Source organism: Jaculus jaculus, chromosome 7 (assembly GCF_020740685.1).
Source record: "Jaculus jaculus isolate mJacJac1 chromosome 7, mJacJac1.mat.Y.cur, whole genome shotgun sequence".
NCBI lineage: Eukaryota > Metazoa > Chordata > Mammalia > Rodentia > Dipodidae > Jaculus > Jaculus jaculus.
Genome location: NC_059108.1, coordinates 13,864,227 through 13,886,031, shown reverse-complemented (window position 1 = coordinate 13,886,031; position 21,805 = coordinate 13,864,227). Strand labels below are relative to the sequence as shown.

At 42.4% G+C, this 21,805-nt stretch overlaps 1 protein-coding gene across 1 annotated transcript in view; it reads right to left on the bottom strand.

Annotated features, from left to right (window-relative positions):
• Nucleotides 1–21,805, bottom strand: part of Rxfp2 (relaxin family peptide receptor 2) — a 68,453-nt gene that overhangs the window by 9,029 nt on the left and 37,619 nt on the right. Inside the window, exons 6-14 of the mRNA XM_012949074.2 lie at nucleotides 19,107–19,178; nucleotides 17,822–17,893; nucleotides 15,466–15,537; nucleotides 14,353–14,424; nucleotides 12,524–12,595; nucleotides 11,677–11,748; nucleotides 6,589–6,660; nucleotides 6,413–6,484; nucleotides 1,912–1,983 (exon numbers count right to left, since the gene is read on the bottom strand). Coding sequence (XP_012804528.2) covers nucleotides 1,912–1,983; nucleotides 6,413–6,484; nucleotides 6,589–6,660; nucleotides 11,677–11,748; nucleotides 12,524–12,595; nucleotides 14,353–14,424; nucleotides 15,466–15,537; nucleotides 17,822–17,893; nucleotides 19,107–19,178 — 648 coding nt within the window. The remainder of the gene's footprint in view (nucleotides 1–1,911; nucleotides 1,984–6,412; nucleotides 6,485–6,588; nucleotides 6,661–11,676; nucleotides 11,749–12,523; nucleotides 12,596–14,352; nucleotides 14,425–15,465; nucleotides 15,538–17,821; nucleotides 17,894–19,106; nucleotides 19,179–21,805) is intronic.

Sequence of the window (21,805 nt, the reverse complement as noted above, 5' to 3'; positions counted from 1 at the left end):
GGGGCATCTTGAAGGGCTGGAATTTGCGAGGTCATGTAGCTTACAATCAACGCCCCCCAAACCCGATGTTTAGCCTTTCTTCCCATAAAAACTCATTCTGTTGTCCTTATTCTTTTCCTGCCTCTTAGAGTTCATCCCTCTGCTCTTTGCTCCAGGTCACATTGTGTGTGTGTGTGTGTGTGTGTGTGTGTGTGTGTGTGTGTGTGTGTGTCTCTGTATGTGTGTGATTTCCCAGTTCAGTTTCTATACCAGCAGGTTAAATAAATTTCCTGTGCTTGCATCCCTGGACATCCCAAATGGCCTGACTCCCTTCCACCCAGACACAACAGCTTCCAGATCCCCGTAAGCCAGGCTCATTCCCTTCTGAAAATCTTGCCTCTGGATATGTTCAGGTTTATCCGAATGCCATGTCACTCTCATCCTCCAAATCATGCATGTATCCCTTTATTTTGCTTCACTTATTGTCATGGAATTTAATAATTATTTGTTGGTTAAATGACCTTGGTTCTAAAGCTCAATGTAAGATGCATAGGGTATTCTTTCTCTTGTTCAGTACTATGTCCTCAGTGTTTAGAATAGTGCCTGGCACCATGCTAAGGAATAAATAAATAATTCTTAGATCACCAGCCAGGTGCTGGGTCTTGTGTTACAGACACAGAGAGCAAACCTTGCCCTCAAGCTGCTTGCGATCCAGCTCCCTAAATCTGACATCCCATTGAAGGAACTTGACCTATATGACTACTGTTTTCTTTTCCTTTTCCGGAGTTCCTTGAATATACTTGGCTTGCCCTCTTGGTTCTGTTAGGATTTCATCAAGTCAACTGTCATCAGATGGAGCCATCTTGGTTCTTATACTGTAACCAGTTGGTGGGTGAAAGGGATGGGGTGAGGGTATGACGTGTTTCAGTAAGCAAAGGATAGGGAGGGAGAGGGAAAGAGCAGTGAGGTTGCTTAGTAGGTTGCTAGCGAATCTCACATGTTTTCTGTTTGTAAATTGATTTCTAACAGACCTTGGCTTTCGGTTTCTATTTAAGACAGCACATTGTTCACTAAAAGCTAGATAGTTTGAACTTCTCTATGCTAAGAACTCACCTTCTGCCTGCAGCAAAGAATGGATAGCCTCATTAAATATTTATCTAATGGTGCCTCAGAAAGAGAAATGAGTAAAACCACGTGCATATGCATCAAACACCTATCTTTCAGGCATCTCATGCCTCCTGCGTAGACATAAGCAAAATGTTCTCCCAAAAGAGCACTTTCAAGTCAACACTTTTCGTCCACTGGCTGCACCCAACTTGGGATCTGACCCCGAGCTCTCCCTAGTTTTTGTGGACAACAATGGTTAATTTTGAAATTATGAACATAATAGATTATACAGTTGCTAAATAGTCATGATTAAAAAAACACATATATGAACACAACTTACACAGTGCACTTTAGCCAAATATATTTAAAGTGACTTAACAAAAAAACTACGATAAAGATCAATTACCTCCATTTTGTAGTGCACTTAGTAACAGTAACAACACCTGGAATCTATATAGCTCAACTCTTAGAGCAGCCGACTGCTCACTCATGTGAAGTGAATTAATGTTTCCAGGCCTCCTGTGTACCCTTTAGCCAGTGACTTCATCTTGTGTAAAATGTGGCATTCTGGTACCCTGATCTCTTATTGGGCCTCAATTGGATAAACAGCGTGTTTCCAGAGAGAAGGGTCATTCGTGTCGGCACATCATAATATTGAACTCTATTTGACAGGGACCAAAGGTGACAAAATTAAAAAGTTCTCAATAAAAAAGACTTTTGTTGCATAAGAAAAACACATTGCAGTGAAATTAGACAGTTGACATGAGAACATTTGAAACATTTCACTGTACTTTTTCCTTCAGTCCTTTACACATACATACATACATGTGAGAAAGATTCTTCATGGGCCGAAACATTGCTGTGTTTATGTTTGGAATCTCTATCCTTTCCAGGTCTCTGAAAAATATGCACGATAGGGCTTGTTTCAGAATGAAACTTGTTAATTGACAATCGCATTCTTTGTCTTGTCCCAAATAAGGTGACTCAAAAAAATTTGTTAACAATTTAAATTAGGATAAAATATGTATAGCATATTTTCTTGCAGTTTTTTTTTTTTTACCATCTCTGCTTTAAGTATTTTGTAAGTTGGAATTCTTTTGTCACTTTATATGTAGAATTATAGTCCAACATAGCACTTTGATTCATCTCATTGATTTAAAAAATGGCAAGGGCCTGGAAGAATAGCTCATTACTTGACTTCTTGCCTAACATACAAGAAGTTCTGAGTTCCATCCCCAGAGCTACAAAAATTAACCAATAAATAAATGGCAGTGTTTTAAAACTTACTTTTACTTATTTATTTGAGAGACAGAGAAAGAGGCAGAGAGAGAGAGAATGGGCAAGCCAGGGCCTCCAGCCATTGGAAAAGAACTCCAGACACATGCGCCACCTTGTGCATCTGGCTTACATGGGTCCTGGGGAATTGAACCTGGATCCTTTGGCTTTGCAGGCAAGCACCTTAACCACTCAGCCATCTCTCCAGCCTGGCAGTGGTGTTTTATATGCATGTGAAATTGTTCTTCACTTTTATTTAATCAATGTTTCCATGAAGGTTCAAGGTTTCTTCTAGGTGTTGGTAATTCCCACCCGGACATAATCAAAGTGAGGCTGATGGGAAGGTGGATTGAAACCCTCTCCTTATTCCAGCACTTGCTGTCATTCATCTGCTGTTCCTTCTCGCAACAGGCTCCAATGTCAACCCAATCAGACTTAACTCTGATGCAGGTAAGAGTTCCTTCCGTTTCTACTAATGTTCTTATTCCCTCTCATGTTAGTTCTATTTTCCCCAGATCTCCTAAGCAACCCAGACAACTACCTATCAGCTAACCCCCTAAGCACACCTCCTCATATCAAACCTGTATGATGATACTCTCTCCACATCCACCATTCTTTGATCCATCCCTAACAAGTTAGGCAGCATGGTAGCTTTTGTATTATCTCTCCGCATCCTATATGCCTTTAGGATGAAGCATTGCAGTAGGCACAGCATTCATTCATCATTGTTCAGGGTGATCGTGTAATCCCTCCAGGCCCAACATGCCCTCAAAGGGCTTCAGAGATCTTTAGAAGACCTTCTCAGAATGGAGTGAATTCAGAACCACCATGTTCTCAAGAAGCTGATAGGAAAGGGCCATCTTTACCAAGGGAAACCTCTGGATTTTAATATTTAATTTGAAAGATGCCTAATTTTCACTTTTTTTTTTTTGCTTTCTCAATATAATTTTGTGTTTTTCCTTGTCCAGTGGCTTCTCCACACAGGTATCCCTTTGTTCCCTGAAAGTCAGAAGGGAAACATGCAGAGGCTCTTATACTTTTGAATTAGCACATGGCACTGGGAAGAAACTGGGTTCTTTTTCAAGTCTCTCTTCTTTTTCTCTTTCCTTTTCTTTCCCTTTATTTCCTTCTCTCTCCTTCCTTCCTTCTTCCCCCTCCCTTACTCCTTTCTTTCTCTCTTTCTTTCTTTCTTTCTTTCTTTCTTTCTTTCTTTCTTTCTTTCTTTCTTTTCTTTCTTTCTCTCTCTGTCCTTCCTTCCTTCCTTCCTTCCTTCCTTCCTTCCTTCCTTCCTTCCTTCCTTCCTTCCTTCCTCCCTTCCTTCCTCCCTTCCTCCCTTCCCTTCCCTTCCCTTCCCTTCCCTTCCCTTCCCTTCCCTTCCCTTCCCTTCCCTTCCCTTCCCTTCCACCCATCCTCCCTCCCTCCCTCTCTCTCTCCCTCCCTCCCTCCCTTCCTTCCTTCCTCTCTCTCTCTTTCTTTCATTTGAGGCAGAGTCTCAGTCTATCCCAGACAGACCTGGAATGTGGCCCAAACTGGCCACGAACCCAAGTGCTGGGATTTAGTCACAACTGGCTAAATCTCTCTTATTCTAGCATTTGTTTACAAATCATTAGGAGAGATTATGAGGTCATTTGAGTAATACTTTGGGAAAATCTTAAAAGAGCAGAGGCTCCTATATCCTAAATGTATAAGGTGACGGAATGCATAAGTTGGTGTCTACTAAGTGTTTGTGAAATAATTGTGCAGGCAAGCCTTAGAAATAGACAGTAAAGCAATGTAAGTATGGAGAAAGAGAAATGTGGAGTAGTTACTACTCAATTTTCTGAAACGCAGTATGTGGTCAGTGAAAGGAAGGGTCACATCCTGAAGTCTGTTCTTAGGTTCCAAAATAATGTGTTATTCATGTATTTTGGGTTTTTTTAAAATGTTTTATGTATTCATTCATTTTGAAGGAAAGAGGAAAATGCAGATGGGTGTGCCAGAGCTTCCTGCTGCTGTAAATGAGCTCCAGATGCATGTGCCACTTTGTGCATCTGGATTTACGTGGGTACGGGCAGATCAAACCTGGGCTCTGAGGCTTTACAAGCAAATGCCTCTAACCACTGAATCATCTCTGCAGCCCTATTTTTGTTTTACTTCTCGAGCTTCTTGGGAGCAGAGCCATGCCTTTCTTTCCACCAGTGGATGCTCATTAAGCTCTGTTGATAAGAACTTTACCTTGCATTAATTTCCAATAGAAACCTATTTGGAAAAGAATGAAACATGATGTTAACCATTCATCTTTGAGCTTGGAGCAGAAGAGCACACCAGGAATCCCAGAACCTAGGAAGTAGAGGTAGGAGGTTCTGGAGTTCAAGGTCATCCTTAGGTTCAAAGCAAGTTTGAGCTCATCCTGAGTTAGATAAGACCCTGTCCTTCTCAAGGAAAGAAAAAGACCCACAAAAAAAAAACCCACAACCAATGTATTTGTTATGCTATTTTATTTTTTAGATTTAGCTTTTTGAGTGCTTTGTGTGTCAGTCCTGTCAGATGTTCAACTAGAGAAGATTTTCCCTATTCTGAGAGCCACCTCTGCACTCCATTAATTGTTTTCTTTGCTGTATAAAAGCTATTTCATTTCATAAATAGAGGAAAGGATAAGGAAAATATATTTTATATATACAAAGGACTTTGTTTTTTTAGCCATAAAGAAGAATGAAGTTAGGTTGTTTATGGAAAAGAAGAATGTGACTAGAGACAATCATATTAAGCAAATTCAGTCTCAGAAAGAGAAATAGCATCAGCTTTCTTTCATTTGTGGGTCCTAGATGTTAGAGACATATAAAATAATGTCTATACTGATGACAAGAAAGTAGTAGTAAAATTGTCTGGTAAGCAAAAGAAAAAAAAAAGGAGGAGGCAAGGAGGATGGAGAGGGCAATGGGGAATGGAGGAATATGCTTAAAGCACATTATATAGTTGAGTGAAAATGGTTCTATGTAATCCTGAATCATCATAATAAAACCAAGCCAAGCCAACCAAACACATGCCTACAATCAAAAAATAGTATTTGAAGTTAAATAAAGTAGGGAGGGGCTGGAGATATGGCTTACTGGTTAAGATGTTGCTTGAAAGCCTAAGGACCCAAGTTCAATTCCTCAGTACCCATGCAAACCAGACGCACAAAGTGGTGCATGCATCTGAAATTTATTTGCAGTGGCTGGAGGCCCTGGCATGCCCATTCTTCCTTTCTCTATCTGCCACTTTCTCTTTTGCTATCTCTCAAATAAGTAAATTAATTAAAAACAACACATTTTGTGCTAGTGAGATGGCTTAGTGGCTAAGGCACTTGCCAGCAAATCCAAAGGACCCAGGTTCAGTTCCCCAGTACCCATATAAAGCCAGATGCACAAAATGGTGCATGAGTTTGGAATTCATTTGTAGGGACTACAGGCCCTGTTCTCCCCATGCTCTTCTGCCTCTTTGTCTCTCTCTCCTCCCACCAAAAAAATTAAAATAAAAAAAAATAAAGTAGTGCTTTTAGCTGAAATCAGGCAATATAATATTCGAAATGACAAGTAGCAGAGTTCTTGAAAACTAAGTTGGTTGAAATTTTAAGATACAAAGCAACATTAATTGTTAGACTATTCATGGTTGTGGGATACGTTTTTTCATTCATTGCAAAGTAAAAGTAGACGGATATGTCTAATTTCTTTCAGGAAAGGGGAAAGGAAGGCAAGTCCTGAATAATTTATTCTTGCCAAACTTTTAGGACAGAAATTATTACAAATTAATCCTCTGTGAAGGCTGTGGGAATAGACATTTTTCCCCCTAGGAGCCCAGTTTTCAAGAACAACATAGATGTAGTGCCAAACACCAAAGTAGTTTTTCCACACTTGAATGGTCGTAAAGGAAGCTTGTTGTCCATTGGCACACAATTGATGGTACCCACCATGTCCAAGATTGCCTGAGGACGTGTGCTCTTGAGTGAGAAACACCCATTTCGAAATAAATGTCTCTAAGTAAAAGACACCCATTAAAATGATAGGCAACATAATTGTAGTGTTTTACTTACAGAGACTGAAGTCGTTTAAGACTTCCAAACTGGTTCTTGTGGAGGTACAAAAGAGGATTGGATGACAGGTTCCTTTTTTTTAACCATTACAGGAAGGGGGAAATAAGTACAAATGTTATTATTTTGGAAGTCTAATAGGTTGCCATTTAAATCTGATGATGAATAGGAGAACTTACAGTTTTTGTAGAAACTGCAGGTCTTTGAAAAGATGGACTGGTAGTTCCGGGATCAGATTGCTGGACAGATCCCTGTTGATGACAAGGAAAAAAACCAAAACATTGGAAACAACTCGTTACACAACAGACCCTCTGAGTCAGCCAACGGGGTTTGCAATCTATCACTTAGCAGACATGTGGCATTTTGTTCATCCAGTTCCGATCTGGAATTTCCTCTCACCCCTTCGCCAATACTTCCTGGCTTTAATTTCTCTGATTAATTTCCTGTTTGAGGTACTGCTTGTACACTTCTGAGATGCCTACTTCTTCCATATATGTAATCCCTTGCTTATCCAACTAATCTTTCTGAGGTCAAGCCTTCTATTTATTTTGCATTCTAACGTTGGCTACTCAGTATCACTCAGACCATCTACACTGGATACGTTTATGCCTTTAAAATACATTGTCCTATAGGACTGCCTTACACCATAAATTAAATATTTATAATTAAAGACGACAGAATTGTCCTGTCTAGAAAGAATCATGGGGAAGTGACTAGAGAATGACAGAGATCCGTTGGTATCAGAAGAAATTTATCTGTAAGATTCTACAGTCCCTCCAAGTTAGAGAAGATGTTAAGATTAAAACCCACGTACAGTTGCCTAGTTAAGATTGCCATTATTTTTGTGGAAGAGTTACAAATATAAGACAAAGCGCTTTCCCTAAAGAGTGGCTCGTTGCCAAATGTGGCTCGTTACTCAATAGTTTATGTGTTAGAAACTTGGCTTTCAGTGCACAGGTTATGGGATCTTTAAGGGGAGGGCCTTAGTGGGAAACAGTGTGCATACCATCTGAAAAGATTAGTTTATATGGGACTCCAGGTACATCCTGAAACAGCGAGTTGCTATAAAAAATACATCTGTCTCCTGATTATTTCTCTGGCGTCCTGTCTCACCATGTGACTCCCTTTGTACATGCTCAAAATAACATTCATCATAATGCCCTCACCACACCAAATGTGATATCAATGGAGATGTTGGTTTTGGCTTTTTTTAGCCTCCATGACTGTGGGCTAAATAAATCTCTATTCTTCATAAAGTACTCAGCTTTCAAGTATTTTGTTATAGCAACAGAACAATGGGCAACCAGACCAAAGGTCAAGGAAGAAATGAGACAGATGACATCACAGAAGGAACCAGTGTCTTGGCCTTAGAAATTAGGAAGTGTTTGAGCAAAGTCCAGGGATTTTAGATGAGGTACATGAAGAGCAGATTTCCAGGTGTGAGCCAAGTGTGACCAGAGAAACTGAGACCTGGAGTCGGCAACATGTTTAGGAATAAGCCAATGGTCCAAAATGGGTAGAAGACAAAAAATGGAGGAGATATAGGGAAAGGGAGCATGGGAAAAAAAAATAAACCGGGCTGGAGAGACGGCTTAGTGGTTAAACACTTGCCTGTGAAGCCTAAGGACCCCAGTTCGAGGCTTGATTCCCCAGGACCCACGTTAGCCAGATGCACCAGGGGCACATGCGTCTGGAATTCATTTGCAGTGGCTGGAAGCGCTGGCACACCCATTCTCTCTCTCTCCCTCTTTCTCTCTCTGTCTGTCTCAAATAATAAATAAATAAAAATAAACAAAAAAATAAAAAAATAATAAAAAATAAACCATGGAGATAAGATGTGAGGACCACAAACAGACTGTACGGCATTCTTTCTCACTCTACAGTTTAGACATTCAAATCACTGAGGCTGCTTCTAGAAAGATCCCGTTCCAGGTGCCTACTCCAGGACTGACCCATCACAATCCAGGGAGGAAGCTTGGTAAGCTGAAATAAACAAATGCCCCCTGTAATTCTTTCATACTTTAACATGCGAGAAGCGCTCAAGGACCTTGCCCAGCGACAGGCAGCGGGGAGCTGGAACATTAGTCAGGAGGGCAATTATATCAGAAGCATGAAAAAAAGGCTGCAAAGCAAGAGTCAGGAGGAGAAGACCAGGAAGAAGTTGTCTATATGGACCAGGTCAGAGCTGTGAGAGATGATGGAAGACTTAACGCAGACATTACCAGGCCTGAGAAAACATCAACCATTAGGAGAGAGCTGAGGGCCGGGGTAAACCTCTCCAGCAACTTAAACCAAGACTAATAATGGCGCATCCTACACGGCTTTGCTTCCTCACCTAGACTTGCGTGACTTTTTCTCTGGGAAGATGTAAAATTATCCTATTCCTCCAAACTGGAAATGGCACCTACAACCCAAAGAATACTTCCCTATCCTGTAGCCCAAATCTACATTGCTTCTCCAGAGCCTTATTGGAAATGCACCTTCAAGGAAATTGCTTCTGAATGAGACACTTTTAATTGTTTGCCATAAAAATGACCTGTTTTTTCGTTTTTCTTTTTTTTTTTTTTTAAGAGAAAGAGAGAGGGGGTGGGGAGAGAGAGGGAGAAAGAGAGAGAATTGGCACACCAGGGTCTCAGCCACTGAAATCAAACTGCGGACACTTGTGCCACCTAGTGGGCATGTATGGCTTTGAGCTTTCCTCACCTTTATGCATCTGGCTTATGTGGGATCTGGAGAGAGACCAAACATGGGTCCTTAGATTTCTCAGGCAAGCGCCTTAACCACTAAGCCATCTCTCCAGCCCTAAAATGACATTTTTATTACCAGTATAGATATATCAGTATATATCAGACACTTACATATTTGTGAATTTTCTTTGTGATGCTCATTAACCATACTGAATCATTAGAATTATTAACGAATTGTTATTTGTGTGTGTGGGGTGCACATATGCATGTTTCTGTGTGTGAGTGCATATGTGTGTGAGTATTTGTGCTCACGTGTGCATATGTGTATGGAGGCCAGAGGTTGACAGTGGGTGTCTTTCTTGATTGCTCTCCACTTTATTTACTGAGGCAGGGTCTTTTGCTGAACCTGGGACTCACTATTTTGGCAACCTAGCTAGCTAGTGTACCCAGGGGAATCTCCCTTTCTCTGCCTCTTAAGCCCTGCGATCACCACACCCACTTGGCATTTACATGAGTGCCCAGGGTCCTAATTCTATCCTTATGCTGGCATCACAAACATTTTATTCACTGATCCATCTCCCTAGCCCCATCAATTATTTTTAAAATCACCTTCATCATGTTACTAACTTCAGTCTTGCAAGACAAGGTGTAAAGACTGCAGAAGAGCTTAAGATACTGATTTCCATTGTAAGGCCTCAATGGGGAGCATAATTTCTCTACCCTGGGGGCCATTATTTGTAATGTCCTAGGATTAATTTTAGCTTCTAGTGATGCAGCTATGTCGGCAGCAAGGAATTAATAAGAAAACAAATGTTTTGGTAAAAACGTGTATTTGAACAGAGAAAGTTGCATGGATTCTCTGAAACTTTTTCAGTGAGCCTCATCCTCATTCTAGATACATGGATTTGCTTCATGTGCTACAGAAGTCACAATTTCTGAAGCGATGAAAAGAATTATTTTTTTATTTTTTTTGTCCATTTTTTATTTATTTATTTGAGAGCGACAGAGAGAGAGAGAGAGAGAGAGAGAGAGAGAGAGATTGAGAACGGGCATGCCAGGGCCTCCAGCCTCTGCAAACGAACTCCAGACGCGTGCGCCCCCTTGTGCATCTGGCTTACGTGGGTCCTGGGGAACCGGGGTCCTTAGGCTTCACAGGCAAGCGCTTAACTGCTAAGCCATCTCTCCAGCCCGAAAAGAATTATTTTTATTAATCCTCAGTAGGACATTTATTTATTTATTTATGAGAGAGAGGGGGGCAGGTCGAGAAAGAAGGGTGTGTCTGGGTCTCTAGCACTACAGACTTGTGCATCTGGCTTACGTAGGTCCTGTGGCTTTACATGCAAGCACCCTAACCACTACGCCATCTCTCTAGGCTGATGATAACAATTCTCATTTCCCTGATCAGCTACAAGTAGTTCATATCACTTTCATCATTTCATTGTTCTTTCAGCAAGCATTTTTTCAGTATTGGCTCTTCCAGCTATTACAGATAAATGATCCCCATGCTTAAAAGAAGTTATGGGAAACTAACTTTACACACACACACACACACACACACACACACACGGAATTATCTCAAAAAGTAGGAAGGGAAACTAGGGTAGATTAAGATTAGGGTAGATTAAGCCCACTGTATGATTTTTAAAAATTAATTAAAATATTTTTAGCGAGGGAAGGAGAATTGGCATTCCAGGGCCTCAGCCACTAAAATCAAACTCCAGATGATTGTGCCACCTAGTGGGCATGTGCGACCTTGCACTTGCTTCACCTTTGTGCATCTGGCTTACATGGGATCTGGAGAATCGAAAGTGGGTCCTTAGACTTCGCAGGCAAGTGCCTTACCCTCTAAACCATCTCTCCAGCCCCTCACTATATGATTTTAATGTACTTTTGACTTTAGGATAACATTGGCTTCTTTAATTGTTTTTTAAATTAAATTAAATTAATTTATTTGAGAGCAACAGATAGAGAAAGAGGCAGAGAGAGAGGGAGAATGGGCACACCAGGGCCTCCATCCACTGCCCACTGCAAACGAACTCTAGATGCATGCACTACCTTGTGCATGAGGCTTACGTGGGTACTGGGGAATTGAGCCTCGAGCAGGGGTCCTTAGGCTTCACAGGCAAGTGCTTAACCACTAAGCCATCTTTCCAGCCCCCCTTGTTTTTTAAAAAAAACTATTGTATTTTGTAATTTGTTTTTTTTTTAAATTTTTTTTTTGTTCATTTTTTATTTATTTATTTGAAAGTGACAGAGAGAGAGGGAGAGAAAGAGACAGATAGAGAGGGAATGGGCGCGCCAGGGCTTCCAGCCACTGCAAATGAACTCCAGACGCGTGTGCCCCCTTGTGCATCTGGCTAATGTGGGTCCTGGAGAAATGGGCCTCGAACCGGGGTCCTTAGGCTTCACAGGCAAGCGCTTAACCGCTAAGCCATCTCTCCAGCCCTGTAATTTGTTTTTAATATCCAAAAGTCTACAGAAGTTTGATTGCCACTCGTGGAAAAGCAGTCTTACTTGTCATTTAAATTTATAATCTTGGAAGAAGCAATCACATTCTTCTGAGTAGATGATGATACTTACAGTTCTCCTAAATTTTTTAATGAAGAAAATGTCTTGTCTGGAACATAGTCAATTTGATTTCTAGGCAGAAACCTGTAAGACACAGTGAAGGTCAGTGCTGAGGTTTGCTTCTGTGGCCATGGTTAGCTCTGTCCAGGAGACGCCTCTGCTCCAGGTGTGATTTAACAAGCCTCCTGTGAGGTCTCAAAGAGTTTTTTTTCCGGTGTGCAACCTGAGTCAGGGTTTTCTCACTGAGGACATTTCCACAAGACTTCTCTTAGGAAGTGATGAATGAGCAATTGGAGTCACTGAATGTGGCCCATAAACTAGACTATGATTTCAGAAAATGTCTGTTTTTCACTTTTCCCCTATTATTTCCTGTAGTCACCTGATCACTAACCAGTAAGCCTGGCTGAATGCCTACTCTCTATGGAAAACTAAAATTAGAACAAATGCAAACGTTGTGTTTCTTAGCTTACTGATCCAAATGTATCAACTGGACATTCCATCTATGCCTTCACATCTCCCCCCCCCCCCAAAAGAACCCAGAAAACCAGCAATCAGAATCCCTAGTCAAAATCTATGGCCAATTGGAATACATAGATTTTCCCCCCTTTTGCTAGGGAGAGAGACATAAGAGTAGGCGTCATGGGAAGTAACACCCAATATTTGCATAGCTTTCCATTTTCACAGACAAATTCTCACTTCATTGGGAAATAAATACATCAATATGGCACTGTCCTAGTTTTGAACTTTCACACCAAGGCTGGAAACCAAACTCTGCTTAGAATCCATTCGCCAGTGTTTCCATTAAATGTCCCAACCACTGGGGCGTCTTGCCATTTACTGAAGCCCATTGTGTACTTACAGCACGGTTAGCGCATCACAGGACAGAAATGTGGAATTCGAAAGATACTGTATTCGATTGCCTTCCAGATCCCTGAAAGTCATGGGAGGAAAAACCTTAAAAAATATTGTTGTATAAATCATTTGCTTATGAATATTTATTGTTTATATAAATGTACCAAACTTTATTTTCACATCCTTCTAATTTTTGCCATATTTTCTTCCCAATTATTGCAGAGTTAACGTAACTAATGTTATGTTTCTTGTGCCCTTCCAAGTGATGTTAGAACTCAATTCATCCAAGAGAAAGGGCAGCCAGAATTTGAAGAGGAGTGTCTCTCTGTGCTGGACACCATGTTATTAGTTATAGTTATGCCCAACCATCAGCATCAACCATCCTTCAGCCTGGTACATCACTGTGGGTTACATTCCTACAGAGCTGGTGCCATTACTTCTTGTTCAACAGAAAGGCGGCCGTTTGAAAGTCTAGGAGAGTCAATTTCCAACTGGTCACACAACTAGTAATTGGAAGAAAGGCCTTTCTAGTTTGGATCTGTCTGTATCTGAAGCCCAGACAAATGTTCAGCCGTGTCTCTAAGATCCTCAATTGCATTCCCACATTGTTCTCAATATTTTGGCGAAGGAAAAACTCAAGTCAAAGTTATCTTGAACATATCAGACACCAGAGTCAGGATATAAATCCCAGTCTGTGTGATGCCAAATGTAAGGTCCCCCCACACACACGAGGCCGCAGGAATGCTGACTCCAGGTGGCATAGCGTTGCTTGCACAGTAGTGGGGATGCGGTTTCAGTGCCCCTGTAGAACTTTCCAGAAATTTATTTTCTCAGGCTCCACACCAGACACACTGATTAAGAAATTCTAGGACCAAGGTTCAGTTACCTTGTCTTAGCAAATCCTCCTGCTATTTGGGATGTATATTGATGTTCTAGAGAGCACTATTAGGGAGAATGCTTTCTGCCAGAAGGCTCCTCCGGACAATTGGCACCTCACTAAGAAATACCCATCAGAGGCCACTGTGAGCAATGTAAGGAGAATGAGAGGTGACTTTTTTACCAAGTTTCCAAACAATCTCTCTCTCTCTCTTTTTTTTAAATATTTTATTTATTTATTTTCAAACAGAGAGAGATAGATACAGAGAAAGAGAGAGAGAGAGAACAGGTGCACCAGGGCCTCAAGGTTTTGCAAACAAACTCCAGATGCATGGGCCACTTTGTGCATCCAGTTTTACATAGGTACTAGGGAATAGAACTCAGGTCATTATGCTTTGCAGGCAAGCGCCTTAATAACTGAGCCATCTCTCCAACCCCCAATGTCTCTTTTTGAGACAAGGCCTTCTTACATAGCTCAGGCAAGTCTTGACCTTGGAACCCTCCTGCCTCAGCCCCTAAGTGCTGGGTCTATAGGTGTGCCCCACCACACCCAGCTTTCAAGTTTCTCTGTATTGTCAGAAGCCTGAAATCTCCAAATATCATGACAGATAGCTGTTTTTCTGCTTCTTAACTTTTCTCATTCTCACACTCATATCACTAATCTAATGGTAGTCTTTTTAAGTCCTATTTTAAAATTGTCTTGCGTCTTAGATCCTTTTCACTCCAAACATTAAATAGGATGACTGCCACAGTGTTAGACCTTGGCTTTATGTAGGTACCGGGGAATTGAACCTGGGCCATTAGGTTTTGCAAGAAAATGCTTTTAACCACTGAGCCATTTCTCCAGACCTTCAAATGACTTTGGTTAAATAAAGCATAGATTTTAAAGATAATTTTGAATTAAATTCATGGCTAGTTTTCCTAATCTGGGCACATGACAAATCCTCAATAAATACTCACATCCAGTTGAGTTGAGGCATTTGGGTGCATAGCCGTTCTGGAAGGGCTTCTAGATGATTATTAACCATGGACCTCCACACAAAAGAAAATAGTAATTAGAAACAAAACATGACACTTTACAAACAGTACATTTTGCTATTCCACAAGTTGGAAATGTGTGCTAAGATTCATGTTAGGACAAAGTCCTTCCAAGTGGCCCTTCAATGTGCTAATGACAAGGATCACGGCACACACGTTGCCAAAGAAACTCGGATTGTGCGAGTATGGTATGCATCCTCAGAGCAACCATTACACAGTGTAACGTTATGAGAGGAAACAAAGGCATATCGTGTGGAAGAATTTTGAGGTTTATGATGATTTTTCTTGTACGCTGCATGTTTGCACTCATTTCCAGTGTCACATATCCACAGTTTCTTCCTGTGGGAAGTATTACTCATTTATGACATTAAGTGCCACAGTGGAAATACATTAAACCTAAGAAATGACACTAAGGGGAATTTGGAGAAAGCAAATGAAGTCAAGAGCATGTTAAGCTAAAAGATTAATTTATGACATTGTACTTCCTTTGAAAAATGGAATAATAATGATGCCACATGACCAACTGCAAAGGGATATTGTAACCCCCGCTGATAAATCATTCTGATATATTAATAAACAGTGAGCATGTAGTTATGAAAACTGCTCTGTTAGCAAGACAACGATTTTGGAGTTGTCAGTAACTGTTGCTAGGCAGAAGCACTATTTCCTATGGAAAAATGGAGTTGGAGCTGAACTCCTATGAGATTCTAATAGACTTCAATGTAGCTGGGAGACCAGGCTATAAAAATGAATCTCTGTTCAACCACTGCAAATAAACACAAGCCTTTGACTTTAGGAAATTAAAGAGGATCAAAAACAATCAACTACTAGGCTTTAGGTATACATTATAATCTGACCAGCTGTTCCCTTTGAGCAAGGAAGTAGCAATAGTAATTATGATTAGAAACATAACAAAGATTGTGACCAACAACATTTCAGTAAATCTGGTATTTTTTTAAAGCATTTTCTGTAAACTGGTGTTAGGTGTCATTGCCATTTGTAGACAGATATATTGAAAGAGAGATGAATACTCACAAGAAAAATAAGGAATTTAATCCAGTAAACAACCTCTGTGAAATTTGAGTTATTGGATTGTCATCTAAAATTCTGACAAAACAAATCAAAAACATTTCCAATGTTAGAGGCATTTCTTTTAAAAAATTAATTTATTTTTTATTAACACTTCCATGATTGTAAACAATATCCTATGGTAATACCCTCCCTCTCCCAACTTTCCCTTATGAAACTCCATTCTCCATCATAACCCCTCCCCCTCTCAATCAGTTGTTAGAGGCATTTCTGAAATACAACCAGGAAAAAAACACAAGACCAGTGACAATCCTACCTCCCTGTGGTGGTTTGAATTAGGTGTCCCCCGTACACTCATGTCTTTTCATTTTTTTTTTTAAAAAGCACTTGATTTATTTGAGAGAGAGAAAGAGAAAGAGAGAGAGAATGAGAATGGGTGTGCCAGGGCATCCAGCCACTGCAAATGAACTCCAGATATAATAGCCACCTTGTGCATTTGGCTTACGTGGGTCCTGGCGAATTGAACCTGGGTCATTGGCTTTACAGGCAAGTGCCTTAACCACTGAACAATCTCAGCAGCCTTCACTCAAGTGTTTTCAGTGCTTGGTTCCCAGCTGATGGTAATTTGGGAGGTGGAGACTTCCAGGTGCATTGTTAGGGGAGGTCTTAGGGATGTTATAGCCAGCTCCCCCTTGCCAGAGCTTGGCTCACTTGCTACTGTTGGCCACCTGCTGTGGCAGCCAGGTGATGCCCCGCCTCTCATCTACCATCTTTCCCTTGCCATCATGGAACTTCCTTCCCCTTGAGACTGTAAGCCACAATAAAACAACCTTCCTCCCATCAGCTGCTTTTGGTTGGGTGTTTTGTCCCAACAACCGGAAGGTAAATGCAACACTGTCCCAACACACACACACCAGTCTCTTCAGTATGTGGATAAAATGTCCTCCGGAAAGCCTATCCTGCAATCTGTGACCGGAGCTTCCTTTTTCTCCAAATCGCCACAGCTCTGTCTGCTCCTGACTCTTACCGGGTTGGACCTGAGTGTTTCTTTATTCCCCTTGCGTCTATCTCACAAGCTGCACTTTCTGACTGAATGTGGGTTCCTAAGTGCTCCCACCTGCTGATGAGACAAGCAGTGAGAAAAAAAAATCCTGAGGGAATCACAAATAATTCAGCCCCACAGCTATGTGATGCATTCAGCAAGGTCTGTACGAGTGAGCAGCAAACACTGGTGAACACGTTTGTAAGGAACGTTGTGGATGAAAGAGGAAACGTATTTGCATGGGAGATGAGGAGGCCAGGACTTCTCTCTTGCCTTTGAAGCCAACTGCCATGTCCTCTTAACCATCAGAGGTCTTGAGTGGGATTGGCAGTAGGAATTACACTGGGCATCTACTATGTGCCTGGACCTCTACATGTGGCACTTTATGTATATGATGTGACTTCATCTTCTCAACATCCCCCTTTTTTATTTTGAGAGGGAGAGAGAGATAGAGAGAAAGAGAGCACACCAGGGCCTTCAGCTTCTGTGAATGAACTGCAGGTGCGTATGCGACATTGTGTGCTTGCGTCACTGTGCATCTGGCTACATGGGACCTGGAGATTTGAACATGAGCTCTTAGGCTTTGCAGGCAAGCATCTTAACCACTAAGCCCTCTCTTCAGCCCTCAGTGTCCCTCTTACAAAAGCAATTGTTAGAAGAAACAGCCTAGGAACACCAAGGAAGTTGCCTGGAACATCAATCCAGGCACACACAGGATTTGGCTGAAGGGGTAGCCCTGGCTTTTCTACTGGATAATAGAGGGACGAAGAGACATCTACTGCCCTTTGCTTATCATCCCAAGGCAGGCAGCAGCTGATGGGGGACTCCTGGAGATAGAGCTGCTGACTTAGCCGGAAAGTAGGAAGATGTTGAAACTTCCCATCCTCCCAGGCTTCTCTGAATCAGAGCAAGTCTTTAGCCTGCTTTCTAGCTCGCTGGCCTCTAACAGAGGCCATGTCCCCTTCAGGCAACTTGGCAGTGTCTGGAGGCACATTTTAGCTGTCACCACTGTAAAAGAAGGTAAAGACTGCTGGCATCTAGGTAGCAGAGGTCACAGGTGGTGCCAAACATCCTAAAATGCACAAGGCATATTGTTTGTTCTGCCTCCATGGAATGGAGAATTAATTATACAAGTCAAAATGAGGAATTCTGTTCTTGGTGAGCAACTGATGGTTGACTAGCTTGGTAAGGCTATCCCCTGACCTGCCCATGTCTTAAGTGCTTGGGCAAAGTGCTCCTAAAAGAAGAGCACGGAGGTTATCTGAACACTGTTGTGAATCGTTAAAGCTATGACCACTGTAGAAAAACGAGGGTACTTACAGCCAAGTGAGCTGGTGTAAGTCTTTGAATGTTCCAGGTCTGAGAGTGGTAATGCAGTTGTGGTTGAGGTACCTGCAGACAGCACGGGTGAGTTCATTAGGCAAACTCCATCCATACCCCAGTCAGTCCCATCTAATTAGCCTCTTGGGGGATTATCTGCCTCTGCAAGCGCCCTGCTGGAAGATCAGAAGCAGAGCCACTAAGGATGGCCCAGACACACCAGGAGCCACTAGTCCAGCCGGTAACACAGCATAGCCAGGGAAAGTGGCCAAGAACAAAGTATAGGGGATATTACTTTAGGTTGGAGTGTAAGAGCATAATAACTAAATATGTAGAGAAATTCTGGCTTTTCTCCTTTTTTTCGGTCATATCTTTAATAGATAATGCTCTTTTATTTTATTTTTTTTAAAGAATTCACATTCTTGTTTAGTTGTTTATTTGGGAGAGAGAAAGAGAGAGAGGGAGAGAGAGAGAGAGAGAGGGCTTGCCAGGGCTTCCAGTCACTGCAAACTCCAGATGCATGTGACACCTTGTGCATCTGGCTTACGTGGGTCCTGGGGAATTGAACCCGAGTCCTTTGGCTTTGCAGGCAAGCTCCTTAACCACTAAGCAAGCCCTCTGGCCCCAGGTAACACTCTTTTAAGGAAGCATACAGTGGGTTATCAGCGGTTAGAGAAAAACAAAACACAAGAGCACCATGGAAGTACCTCAAGACCGAGAAGACACTGTTCAAAGAGGGCTTCTGCAAGTCTTTTTGGTAGACATCGGAAGTTTTGGGGTAACTGTCTCACTGTAATAATCAATCAAGGTGCTTTCCTGTCATGTTGGGGATCAACCCCAGAGTTTGTTCTCTCACATGCTAGGCAAATGCTCTACCACTGAGTTGCTTTCCCAGCCTTCGTGTGAACATTTTTAAAAGTCCTTTTAAATATTTTATTTATTTGCTTGCAAGCAGAGATCGAGAGAGGGCAGGCGAGGGAGAGAGCGTATGGGGTTTGCCGTGGCTTCAGCCACTGCATACCAACTCTAGACACATGCGCTACTCCATGCATCTGGCTGACATGGGTACTGGGGAATTGAACTCAGGTCGTTATGCTTGGCAGTCAAGTGCCTTAACTGCTGAGCCACCTCTCCAGCCCCTTAACGTAAATATATTTTAATACACTATTCCTTGTAGTTATACACAACCAAGTCAACTCTTGGTTTGGCAAAGGACTCCCATTCTCCCCTTGTAGGCCTCGCTTCAAATCACACCCTGAAGTCCAACGATAAAGAAGTTACTCACAGCACTTGTAGATTATATAATCCCCAAAATGCTTTCTTGGAAATGTGTCTAATGTAATTATGTTGAAGATACCTGGTAGGAATAAGACAAGAGAGCCGGTTAGCTGTGTTCTGTGGGCTTTGTAAGTGGCAGAATGTCTCTTGAACTTTCTCTACCTGAAGGCGACTGGCAAAACTGGACAATAAACCGCAAGGTCCTATTCGCTTGTTGGGGACAAAGATGTCAGTGATGGCTAATGAAGCAAACCAGAGTAAGCTGTGTCCACGGCAGCTGTGTAACGAGGTCCACACGTCCCTGATCTGTGCACACTGAACTCTGATGATGGTGTGTGTGTGTGTGTGTGTGTGTGTGTGTGTGTGTGTGTGATGTAGTCTTCTTTTCTGGGAGCTGTAGCTATGGCAACCCTCTTGCGCTAGCTGGCGGGAGTTGCTGGCCATGGAAGGCCAACCAGCCTCTCTGTCGAGCTCTCTGTCTTTCAGCACAGACTTGAGCTTTTAGTTCCACATTTGTCTTCATTCTGATCCCACGAACAGAGGAGTGGACCGTTGGATTCCTTTCTGTTTCCAGGTGCAAATTAGGAGAGAGGCACAAGGCCAGTCAGTGAGGCAGGGAGATGCTCAGGGTTCCAATAGCGACAGACTTGGGCCTGAACTTGCCAGCCCATGACTTTCTGCACTTCCAATGCAACAGGAACATATGGTATTGATTCAGTAACGGCCCCAGCAGGAGGCTGTAACTGATGCCATGTCTTGTCCACAGGGGGGGAGGGAGCTCTGAATTCAGATTTTCTAAAGGGCACAACCCCTGCCCCCCACACACACCCTGAATTCAGATTTTCTAAAGGAAATACACACATACATATATATATGTTATATACACACATATGTGTGTATATATATAGTGTATATGTATGTGTGTGTGTGTGTGTGTTTCCTTTGAACCCAGGGTCTTGTGCATGCTAGGCAAGTGCTTTACTACTTAACCGCAAACCCAACCTCTACATAGTATTTTATTTTGTTTCCTAAAGCATGTATTTATTATTTACAGAGCGAGGGAGGGAGGGAGAATGGGTGCACAAGGGGTCTTCTGCCCTTGTAAGCAAACTCCACATACATGGGCCACTTTACATGGCGTTATGTGGGTACTGGGGAACGGAGTCTGGGTCATCAGGCTTTGCGAGCAAGTGCCTTTAACTGCTGAGCCATCTGTCCATCCCCCTATGCAGTCTTCGGAAGGGCTTCAGTTGCTCTCACTTTGATTTGAATTGCTGCTGCCCGCGACACTACACACCACCACCAACTGTTGGGGTGCTCCAGGGCAACGCTGCTGGTAGAACCCACGTGCACCTGGTGTCTGGGTATACTTGGAGTCTTGTTAGACTTTCATGCTTCCCAGCTTTTGTCTTTGGGTTATGGATGTGGTACACAAATGCCAGGGTACTCGTGTCTTTGGATCTCAAGGCAGCCAGGTGAAGCCAAGACTGGCTTCCCATTGTCAGCAAACGCATCCTTTTGGCTCTAATGCCCTACAAGGTGGTCATTTCCCATTTACACCACCACAGCACCATGGGGCCAGAGGTAGGCACGGCCCAGCACACGCATGCCTTCTCTGCTGTTACACAAAGCAGGACTTCATCCTGGAAAGTAAGTCTGAGAGCCAGCGAGTGCAACCCCGTGCACCCCGCCCGTTCCTGTGTCGCATCTGTGGGGGGGAAGTTCCCAAGGGCAGCAGAACACTTTCTTTGGGCTCGGGATTTTGCTACGAATAGGAAGGATCTACGCAGGTCAATATCTGATTTAGTATATTCAGTCTCTGGAGTGATGTCACACTAGCTAATTTGGTGAGTTAGATTATAATACTGATGAAAATGGAGGAAAAAAATAGCTTACTCTGGGATGGATCTGCTGAAGTTTCTCTTAAATATGAAATTCACTACCTGGGTTAGTTCCATTTTATCTGAGATGATTATTAATTCAAAAAGTGAGGGCTGGTGGGATGGCTTAGAGTTTAAGGCATTTGCCTGCAAGGCCAAAGGACCCAGGTTCAATTCCCCAGGACCCAAGTTAGGGTTAGGGTTAGGGGCGCATGCGTCTGGAGTTCGTTTGCAGTGGCTTGAGGCCCTGGTGCGCCCATTCTCTCTCTTTCCCTCTTTCTCTGTCAAATAAATAAATAAATAATGCAGGGCTGAAGAGATGACTTAGCGGTTAAGCGCTTACCTTTGAAGCCTAAGGACCCCAGTTCGAGGCTCAACTCCCCAAGACCCACGTTAGCCAGATGCACAAAGGGGCGCACGTGTCTGGAGTTCATTTGCAGTGGCTGGAGGCCCTGGCACGTCCTTTCTCTCTCTCTCTATTTGCCTCTTTCTGTCCCTCTCTGTCTCTCTCAAGTAAATAAACAAAAATAACAAAAAAAAAAATTTAAAAAATAAATGCAATGCATGTTTTACCTACATCTTGAAGAGATGGATGCAGCTGAAAATTTTGATTTTGACCTTGTGCTTTTGTCTTGGCAGTCACAGGAAAGAATAAAACCAACAATGATCTGCATGATTCATCTGATGTGTTCCAACTCTCTCCTACCTCTGACTTCACTTCAGCTCTGCTCTTGTGTTTCCCTGCTGGCTCTCAGTGCACAGAGATCCAATCTCAGGTGTCTGGTGTAGGCTGATGAACATAAACTCTCTCTTCAGTTCTACTTTT